Below are 11037 nucleotides of genomic sequence, written 5' to 3' on the forward strand. Positions count from 1 at the left end.
AAGGTAAAGAAACATATAATTATGAAGAACTTGTAATTTTTAAAATTTAATATACTCATTGATCGAGGTACACGCGCAAAGAGCGTACCATAAGGCTAGCAAATATAAAATTTATTTAGGTATTTGGTGTAATGAGTACAGATAAAAAAATTTCCGTTCCTTTTGCCTCGGATTTTAAGTTTGACTCCTTTGAAGTTGACCAAAGGCATCCATATGTTATTTACAGTACCTTTTTATCTGAAAATTCGAATAAGAAAGAGTAAATATAACCATGCAAAAATTCAGATATTCACGGAAAATAGTATTACTGATTCAAAGTTTGAAACCTTCAACATTCTCCACGATATTCCTAATAAACCGTAAAAATCCTGCATACCTTTTCTTTCCTTTTTAACCAGGTGAGAACGTATTTATAGTTGGGGAAGAGATAGTACTGAGTAGAGGGGAGGAGTTTTGTTCGAAAGTGCAGGATGGAGTTTCAATATTAATAAGCTGCAAACTCTAATCCGTAATATCCCTTTGAATTTGCACTCTATATATATATATATATATATATATATATATATATATATATATATATCCGAAATTTCAATTTAATAAGCTGCAAATTAACTCCAATCCGTAATATCCCTTTGAATTTGCACTATTAACTAGATAACTATCAAATACGGGATTAGTCAGCATTTTGTAAAACTCCACCCTCCAAAAAACTCTCCAACTATGAATCGTCCTATCCTTATTTAGGTAATCTAAAGCAAAACCTATCATATTTAAATCTAAGTACTATTATTATTATTATCAAATAAGCCTTTTGGCAGACATCCTGAAGAAAAGAAAAAAAAACCCTTATATCTTCCGAACTTATCAACTCTTTCAATTAAGAACAATGGCAAAGAAGGATGGCAATCGAGAAGAAGAAATCTCCCAAATGGAAGAAGGCAATATTCATTCAGCCTCCAAGTCCGATTCCAACGTCGGATTTTGTTCATCAGTTTCTGTCGTTGTCATCTTACAAAAGGTAAAACTAAAGTAATGCTATGACTGACACAGTATCAAATAGTAATTAATTTTACTACGTAAAATTATTTAATTTGATGGAACAGGTTGTGTTTGACTTTGCAGTTGATAGCGGAGGCTATAGGAACGTACTTTGTAATATTTGCAGGGTGTGGATCAGTTGCTGTGAATAAGATCTATGGGAGCGTTACGTTTCCAGGGATATGTGTGACATGGGGACTAATCGTGATGGTGATGGTTTACACCGTGGGACACATATCTGGAGCTCATTTTAATCCTGCTGTCACTATTACTTTCAGCATCCTCGGCCACTTCCCATGGAAACAAGTATGTACTTTTTTTTCTATATTGCTAAAATATTGTGGGTGTATGTCGCACGCTTCAAAAGTAGTGTATTTTTAAAGATTTTGGATAGTTACATAGCTTCTTCTTTTTCTAGCAAATTTCAAACTTTAATTTGGTAGCTAGCTTACTACTACTAGCTAGTATTAGTATTAAAATTACACTATGAGTAACTTGGAGAGATTTTTTGGGAAATATAAGATCCATAAACAGCACATTAGTCAAGGCTATCGGACATATTAAGGATAAAATAAGTAGCAGTAAATATTTTTCTAAAAAGAAGGATCTGTCAAATCCTTAACCTCTCAAGTTTCAGCATCACTATGTCCTAGATGTGTAGGGTATTATACTATCATCCTATGTGATAATCAATTGTATTTTAAATTGTTCGTAATGGAGCAAGCAGATTTCGAGGAAGGAAAAAGATACAGCGAGAGTGATTTTGTGGACCCAAGTTTAACATGTTAAAGTGAAGCTTCAAATCTCCTAACCCCAAAAAAGAAGAAAAAAAAAGCATCAAATCAATAATAAAAACGTGTTTTGCAAATAATGTAAATACAAATCTGATATGTGATGCAGGTACCTTTGTACATAATAGCTCAACTGATGGGTTCGATTTTGGCCAGTGGAACTCTGGCTCTATTGTTTGACGTAACTCCTCAAGCTTATTTTGGTACTGTTCCAGTTGGATCTAATGGCCAATCACTTGCTATCGAAATCATCATTTCTTTCCTTCTCATGTTTGTCATTTCTGGCGTTGCTACAGATGATAGAGCAGTATGCTTCTTCTTCTTCTTTTATTTACAATTCATAATAAGTTAATTATATTTCTTTTCTTTCTGAAAAAAAAAAAATTGATTTCCTTTTTTTTTTTTTACCTTGTGTTACTCTTGCAGATTGGACAGGTTGCTGGAATAGCAGTGGGAATGACCATAACTTTGAATGTCTTTGTAGCAGGGTATGCTAATTGTTTCACTTAGTAAATTTTGTTAACCTTATATTTTGGGTCTAAAATTTAATCAAATCATGTTAAAAATGTAGGCCAATTTCAGGAGCATCAATGAATCCAGCAAGAAGCATTGGTCCAGCAATAGTGAAGCATGTTTATACAGGTCTTTGGGTGTATATAGTTGGTCCAATTATCGGAACACTAGCCGGAGCATTTGTATATAACTTGATTCGGTCCACAGACAAACCACTTCGTGAGTTGGCCAAAAGTGCATCATCTCTTCGAAGTTGAGAGCAAATTAAATTCAATATATTTAACTGAAATTTTAGGAAATTATCATCCCAGTTGTCCCTAAATCGTACATTTTTAGGCATTTTGAGCCATTGGAGTATTTTGAGCCATGAACATAAGTATTGGAGCATTTTGAGGCTGCAATTTTTTTGCAAGTTACTGCATTTTCTTCAATAATCTTCTCCCTATGGCCTCGATCCCCAAAAGTAAACCGATGATATGTAGATAGAGCTAGGGTTGGCGAATGTTGAAAAACACATGTATATATTTTTTTTGAATTCTCGTAGAAGAATAAGTGTAAGTATATGTTCATTTCCAATTAATGTTTTAACTTGACAAAGGTCCTTTTATTATATAGCTATACAATAATAACTATGTCTCAATTACAAGTAAATTTAGTTTACGTGAGATTGCTCATATTGCTAATCCCCAGCTCAAATAGATACGGAGGGTTATAATAGACCGACAACAAGTACAAAACTTATCAATTCATGATAAATCATTTTATTCCCTCTGTATGTGTGTGTTTTCTCTTAATTCTCTCTTCAAATGTTGTGGTATGCAATGTGCTATTCATCCCCATTCGGCCATTCCCCATTAAGGATCTCACGAATATGTCAAAGAACGATGCCATTTAGCGCAATCTAGTTCACATATATAATATTCACATGTATAATATACACATATTATACATGGATTATATATTCGTTAGCTATTTTAAAAAGGGATGGCAATGGGGCGGTGCGGGAAGGAGGGGGTCAATTGGTTTTTTGGCTCTTTACAAACTTGTTTTTAGTTTTATGACTCTACCTTCTTTTTTACACATTAGATTTATTTTTACATGTGAGAGATTTGTCTTTTACACATAAAAGATCTAAAAAGGTCATTTTCTTAAATTCAAATTTATATACAAATAGCGTGCGAGGGGCAGATTTTGTCTTAACCCACAAAATTTCAGCTAGCCTCGCCCCCCCGCATTCGCCCACTCCACGTCCACACCCGCATCCACCCACCCCACTTATTTTTTTTTTTTTTCTATTTCATTCTATTTCTATTTTTTTTATCTTTTGGCTGGAACTAATCATACTTGTATGATGTCTTCTCATATTTCTTATTAGCGTTAAAGATTATGGGAAGCTTCAGCTAAGGAAAGAACATGATAAGATACTTATGAGAATTATAATATTACATCTTGCAATATAAAATAAAAGTTACTTAACAAAAATCTTTGATATCATAATAACTTTTGATTTTTAACTTTTTATATTTGATTAAGAGTATATGTTATTTTTTCTGTATTCAAGCTTATATAAGAAATTGGAAAAGAACCTTTGTCAAGATCAATTAATGAATATTTTCCTTTCTGAGTATTTGACCCTAAACCCCAAACCCTTTAGCTGAAGCTTCCTAGTTAGTAGCTCTTAAAATCGCTGTTATAAAATTTAGAACCCATAAAGTTGAAATGCTTGTTCTGCCTCTATACGTTGGCCAATTTCATCTCGAAAAAGGCAGAAAAAATGAGTTTCTTTCTTAGATAATTTTAAACCCGTACCACCCACAAATATTTAAGAAAAAAATATTTCAACTTGCCCCGCAGCCGCATATGCTTAAACCACCCGTCAGCAGTCATTTAGGTTGATTATTCTATTAATAAAAAAATATTACCAGTTGTAAGCACGTGATTTTTGCCCTATATGAGAATTACTCCCAAAAAATTCAAAATCAAATGATTTTCCTCGGTGTGCAATTTTGTGAGATTTTGTGATATTTTTGGATAATTATTTGTATTTGTCTGTGTTTGCTTACTTGTTAAATTAATAAAAAATATAAAAATATGTCACATTTTGCATGTAGGATTTAATTCTATAATTGTTAGTAGTTAGACAAAAATTACAAAATTACAAAATAGGCATCTTTTGCATTTTTATCATTTAATGTCCAAATATACAATTTTATGCTTAATTATTACTTAATTGTGCGTTAATTGTTATTGGGAATTAATTTGCGCTTTTATAACTTAATTTAGTTCTTAATAATAATTTAAGTACTTTTATAATTTAGTTTTGGAAAAATAAAAGGAGAAAAGAGAGCAAAAATACAAAGGAAAATCGGATTGGGCCATTTCTTCAATTTCAAACCGCATGCCCAAATAATTACCCAATCTTCCCCATGATCCGGTCCACTTCAAACCGGGTCGACCCGGTCCGCCCCATTAACCCAACAACCCCTCTTCATTTTTCATCCAACACAAAAAAAAACCCTAAAAAGACCTAAGCCTACCCGCCCCCCTCCATCTTTTTCTTCTCAAAAAATACCAAACACCCCAAGCATCCATGGCAGCCCTGCTGCCTCCCTATCGACAACACACGCACACACATCAACCACACACAAGCTCCACCTCCCTCGCGTCCAAGTAAACCCCGCGACTGTTGCGTCTTCGTCGAGCTCAAGCTTGAGCTCGGCATCCATGGTCGCCACTGCTGCGTCGTCGTCGTCAACCACCATCCATGCCATAACAGTCGACTCACCATCACGTCCAAACAGACCCAGCTGCCCCCGACCTCGTTCCAGCTTCATCAGAGCTCATCGCTGCTACTGTTCCGGCGAACGCCACTGTTTCAGCAGCTACTGCTTCGTCTTCCCGTTCCAAACGTGCTGCGGGCTGCTGCTGCGGTGTTCTTCGCCGTTGGTTGCTGCCGCGTTGCTGCTTTCACTTCATCTTCTTCAAGCTTGAGCTCGCCATGGCCAAGTTGTTTCGTAGCTGTTTCTTCTGCTTTCAGCTGCAGGCGAACCCGACGCACCCCCCAGCTGCCTTCGTCCTCTTCACTTCTGCCTCGCGCACATGGACGAGCTTTGGTCGATGTCGTCGATCACTGTTCGAGTTAGTCGTTAGTTGGTCGTTGTATGTCGTTCGATTCGGTTAGTAGTTTTTGAGTTTTTTTTTGTCCGTATTTTTGTTTTGATATTTTCGAATCTAAAATCGGCAAATGTTTGTTTGTTCATGTCTATCGTTTGAATTAATTTTTTAGTTTGTTCATGTGCTTTGTTAAATTAATTTTTCAGATTTCAAATGAAGGATTAATTAGTTGTTTTTCATGTTTATTTCATGTTTGTATTATTGTTTAGGTAAATATTTGTTAGTTTAATGTTTGTTAGATTCAAATTGAAATTTAATTAATTATTTCTTCAATTTGTTTCATGTGTTGTTATGCATTTTCCAGAAATTATTAATGTTGTTTGAATCATTTAATCTGTCATGTTTGTTGTTTAAAGAATAGATTTAGTTCATGTTCATCTTTGCTTGAAGTTCATGTTTAATCCAGTGATTTAATGTGAGTTTTATGTTTGTGTGATTTGTTTGATTTAGTTTGAATCATGTATTTTATTGTTTGTATTGTTGTATCCTTGCTCATACATTCATGGTCTAAATTAACCAGGATTGGTTCCCGATATGGTTAATTCATTCCGTTAATTTTGAGTTGTGTTGTTCATCGTGTTCATGTGAGTTATTGTTGAAGATTGTTGAGAAATTGGTCATCTTGACTATATTTTGGTTAAGTTATGATTAATTGATTGTTTAGAGCTGAGGGGGTAGTTTGGTAAATTGCATTGCATTCGGGGGTAGATTTGTAATTGCAATAAGGTCGGAGGGGTATTTTGGTAATTGAACATTATTTTGATTTTTTATGTTAAGCATGAGGGACAAAATATAATGGGGTGGTTTTTGATGTATTTGTTTAATATAATGGGGGACAAGACAAATTATAATGGGAGGGAATATTGTACTTATTTAATGTAGGCATGAGAGACAAATTATAATGGGAGGGAATATTGTATTTATTTAATGTGGGCATGAGGGACAAGGTTTAAAATAAAGAAAACATTAAATAGTGGGGACAAAGCATGCCATTGGGGGAATATTTTGGGTTAGGGGTTCAAGACTTGTCTTGCTATATATATAGGGTCATTTGACACATTTTAGAGGACTTGAATGAGAGAGGAGGAAGACTTAGAGGTTATTATTGGGAGAATATTATTGAGATGATTTTTGGGGAGAGAGTTTAATACTTGAGGTTGAACATAAAACAGATTTCTACACTGGAGAGCGGACATACTTGAATCATTTTGAGAGTAAAAGAGGAAAATGCAATTTGAACTTTCACTCGAATAATTTCCGTTTGCTTTTCTCAAGTGTTATTCAAAAATCCGAAACTACTGCATCTTGTATCTGTTCTCTCTTCTGCTTGGACTGTGATTGCACTTTGGTATTGCTGAGTTTTCAATCTGTTACTGGGTTATTCTACTGGTTGTTACTGATTTGCGGTGTTGTTGAATCTGCTGTTACTGTGGTATTATTGTTGCTGTCTTCTCCTTCTTTTGTTCTTGTACTGCTGTTTCCAGGTACACATTTGTACAATCTCGGTTTGAAGCAAAAAATGAAATATTAATCAGGCTTTGTTCCTGTTGAATTCCTCCTGTTTAGATTTGGTTGAATATAATTTGTCTTTCTTCTTATAAAGATGTAGTCGAATGATTAATGAATAATGAGGTTGCATATGTATACTTTCTTCATCTAATAATGTTAGTTTAAATTAATCGGAGAATAATTAATCTGTTTTGATATCATGGTCAATCTCATGTTCTAGTATTATCGAATAACAAAATATAAAAATAAAAGCAGTTTTTCTTTGTACAAACTCGATCGCAATTTTCCATTCGCATTAGCCGTAAACTAATAACTAATAAGTTACGTTTTTCAGCATGTAATTAATTAAGAGTTTTCTTTTATTTTTAGAGACAAACTTAATAGAAAAATGTAGTCAATATAGGTTTATCCTTTTAAAATAAAAATGAGACGAGCCTCGCCAAATAAATCACAAACCGCCGGGGCCCTCAATAAAATACATAACCATTGACTAGACTTTGGATTTGGCCGTTTAATGAACCTTCACGGCATCTTCCTAAAATAACAATACGTTAGACTCTTTAGGACGCGCCTTAATAAATCTTACCTTCTTAAACTCGGGTGCGCGTTTATGTGACCCAAATCCAAATCTCAACGGAGTCGAAATGTGTTTCTAATCACGGGTACATTGATTGTGACGTGGTTCGAGATGCGTGTCCATGACGTTGCAAATTCCTTTTAAAAAATAAGAATGAGATGAGCCTCGCCAAATAAAAATACAAAATTGCGGGGCCCTCAGTAAATATTTGTTTTCAAATTGCTTAGCTTTCGGGATGGACCGTTTAGCAAAATTCCACGGTCCTACCCAAAATAAATACGCTAGTCGCTTTAGGCGCGCCTTTAATAATTTAATTTCCTTAAACTCGGGTGCACATTGATGTGACCCAAATCCAAATCTCAACGGAGTCAAAGTGTATCGACGACCACGGGTACATTGATTGTAACGTGGTTCGAGATACATTTTCACAACGTTGCAATTCTTGACAAAAATAATAGTAAATGATAAAAGCGGTTAAAAGTTAAAATTTGCACATAAGTTCATATTCGTATAAAATCAGATAATCAAGCCAAATATAACAGTTGAGCGACCGTGCTAGAACAACGGAACTCGGGAATGCCTAACACCTTCTCCCGGGTTAACAGAATTCCTTATCCGTATTTCTGGTACGCAGACTGTAGTATGGAGTCATTCTTTTCCTCGATTCGGGATTAAAATTGGTGACTTGGGACACCCTAAATCTCCCAAGTGGCGACTCTGAAATAAATAAATAAATCCCGTTTCGATTGTCCTTTAATTGGAAAAAACTCCCTTGTACCCTCGCGGGTGCGTAAAAAGGAGGTGTGACAGCTCTGACGACTCTGCTGGGGACAAAACCCTGAACCACTGGTTCAGGGTTAGAAATTCGAGCTTATATTAATTGTTATATTTGATTTTATCTGATTTTTACATGTTTGAGCCTAATGTGCTAAATGTTGCTTTTACCGCTTTGATATTATCTGAACTGTATATAAATTGTGCCGAAACCTTTCTCTTCTTACCTCCGGGGATGTGCTTACTGGTTGAGACTCCCTATTCTGTTAGTGTCATACCCTAAATAAAATAGGCTCGGAAAGTTTCTAAGTCGGCTGGCCTTTTGGTTCCCGGAAAGGAGCTCCTTCCTCAACTCGAGTTGTCCGCTCGGGTACACTGTCTAGAACACCGACCCAGGTTTTGAACATAGAATAACGTGACTTCATGCCGGATCCCTAGTAGGAACGCTTATTTGCATCACGTTGCATTTGACTTAGGGGACTCAACACAGGGGTTGGGTCCGTCTAGGACTAGCAACCTGATATGAAAAGACCATCCCGATGCATCCTATTTGTTTTCCGTGCATTTATTTGTCTCGCGCCCGCATGCTGACCGGTGTTTGAATATTAGGAATATTGTGAAATTGAAGGAAAAAAAGAAATAGCGGTTAGGGAATTGATTGTTTATTTTTGAAAAACCTAATACACAAATACTATCAAAACTCTGCCGAAATTTTGAGAAAATGAAAAATGTCTTGTTAGTTTGTTTTATTAAAAGCAAAGGAAAAATAGAAAAAAAGGAGTAATTGTTCTGTCTTGTTTTTCAAAAAATTAGAAAAAAAAAATAGTTTGTCTTGCCATAAAAATGAAAATGAAAAGAGTCTTGTTTTTAAAATGGGTTTTTATTTATTTATTTGTTTATGAAAATGCCAAAATAAAAATAATAAAATAAAAAGAGTTGGGCGTTGAAAGTGGTTTTATTATTTGTTGCAAAAAGAGTTGGGCGTTGAAAGTGGTTTTATTATTTGTTGCAAATATATATATATATATAAATCCAAAAAGTTTTTCTTTATTTCCAAAAAATGTATATATATCTTTATTTGTTGCAAAAATATTTGTCTTGCCAAAAAGTCTAGAAAAGTTTTTAGACTCCCAATTTTCAAAACAAAAAATCCAAAAATATTTTCCATTATTGACTTCTTTAGAAAGTCTTTTTAATTATTAAAAAATATATATATAATAAAATAAAACAAATCCGAAAATATTTTCCTTCTTCTTTAAAAAATTGAAAAGAAAATTCTCCCTTCTTCTTTAAAAATTGAAAAGAAATTCAAAATTCAAAAAATATTTTTTTTTAGAAAGCATTTCTTTTATTAAAGGTAAAATTCCAAAAAATATTTTCTTTCTTCTTTAGAATAAGAGAAAACAAATGAAATTCAAAAAAAATATATCTTCCTTTTACTTTTGTTCAAATCAAAAGAAAAGGAATTCTTACAAGTCTTTCTTTCAAAAGAAAATCAATCAAAAAAATATACTTCCTTTCTTCTTTTGAAGTAGTTCTTTCACAAATTCCAATTAAAAAAAAATGTTAGTTCATTTACTTATTCATGATCTACCCGAACTACGCGGGTTTGATTCTCACCGGATGTGAGATACGTAGGCAATCCTCATCGGGTCCAACCCCCCTTTTGCTAAAAAAGCCAAATACAAATAAATGACAAAAAATATATGTCAAAATTTAATATTGTCATAAAGAAGTCATGTGATGCTGTTTTGTCATAAATAGCCGAATGTTCCCGAAAGGGACGCCGGAAGGCTGACTTTGCATAAACAGCCACCTTTGGGGTCATTTTTTTAAGATTTGGCCCAGTTGACCCACACAACCTTAAAAATCTTCGTCCCCGTGACGTTGAAAGGCCGTGCTTGCAATATTGAGTTTTCTAATTTGAAAAATGATAAAAATAGTCATAAAGAAGTCAGGTGACACTGTTTTATCAAGACATAGCCGAATGTTCCCGAAAGAGACGCCGGAAGGCTGACTTTGCATAAACAGCCACCTTTTGGGTCATGTTTAGGATTTTTGGTCCAGTTGACCCACACAGCCTTAAAAAATCTTCTTCCCCGAGGCATTGAAGGGCCGTGTTTGCAACACTAGGTTTTTATTGTAATTTGAAAAAAAAAAGAGTCAACGGTCAGGTGAATGTCGTTTGGGTTTAGGTCAAAATAAGTCGAGCCATCTTCGACCGCGTTTTAAGCCGTTCTTGCCGAAATAGCCTTAGAGTATCTTTCAATTGTCGAAAGGCTATTTTCGTAAAAGAATGGACAAGTGTGTAAAGTGTCATAAAATAATCCTCCCCGGCCTCGAAATTCATGTGAAATTTAGAAGGGGCCACATTGCAAAAATAACCGTTTGGTTGCATTTATCAAACAGAGAAAGGGAGCTGACCTTTTATTTTTGAGTTTTGTAAAGCTTTTGATTAGGATATGTGGGTTGTTTGATTTTCGAGTTTGTAGGTCATCTTCAAACCTTTGAAACCCAGTTTGTTCTAATATGAAAAAATGTTTAGTATTGTTTATATTTTAGTGGTCCGAACTACGCAAGGTCTGATTCGTGCGGGGACGTGATACGTAGGCAATCTCCATAAGATTCGACCGCCACCATAAAACAAAAATAAAAAATATA

The 11037-nt window shown here is 34.6% G+C and overlaps 1 protein-coding gene across 2 annotated transcripts; it reads left to right on the forward strand.

Moving 5' to 3' along the window:
• Positions 1–447: 447 nt before the first annotated feature.
• On the forward strand, positions 448–2743 carry LOC107810940 (putative aquaporin NIP-type). Of its 2 annotated transcripts, none has more exons than XM_016635776.2 (5): positions 448–1018; positions 1123–1344; positions 1939–2136; positions 2256–2317; positions 2401–2743. In XM_016635776.2, exons 1-5 carry the CDS (start codon positions 887–889, stop codon positions 2597–2599), a joined length of 813 nt encoding a protein of 270 aa, XP_016491262.1. In that variant the 5' UTR covers positions 448–886; the 3' UTR covers positions 2600–2743. The 2 variants fall into 2 exon arrangements, with proteins under 2 accessions (XP_016491262.1, XP_016491261.1); XM_016635775.2 differs by having other exon boundaries at positions 752–1018; positions 1104–1344.
• The last annotated feature ends 8294 nt before the right edge of the window (positions 2744–11037 follow it).

Source organism: Nicotiana tabacum, chromosome 3 (genome assembly GCF_000715075.1).
Source record: "Nicotiana tabacum cultivar K326 chromosome 3, ASM71507v2, whole genome shotgun sequence".
NCBI classification, from domain to species: Eukaryota; Viridiplantae; Streptophyta; class Magnoliopsida; order Solanales; family Solanaceae; genus Nicotiana; species Nicotiana tabacum.

Excerpts from the sequence above, each read along its gene's own strand:
- LOC107810940 (XM_016635775.2), top strand. The coding sequence starts at position 900 with ATGGCAATCGAGAAGAAGAAATCTCCCAAATGGAAGAAGGCAATATTC. Across the intron at positions 1,019-1,103 it reads TCGTTGTCATCTTACAAAAG|GTTGTGTTTGACTTTGCAGT; the intron begins GTAAAACTAAAG and ends TTGATGGAACAG. Across the intron at positions 2,137-2,255 it reads TTGCTACAGATGATAGAGCA|ATTGGACAGGTTGCTGGAAT; the intron begins GTATGCTTCTTC and ends TTACTCTTGCAG.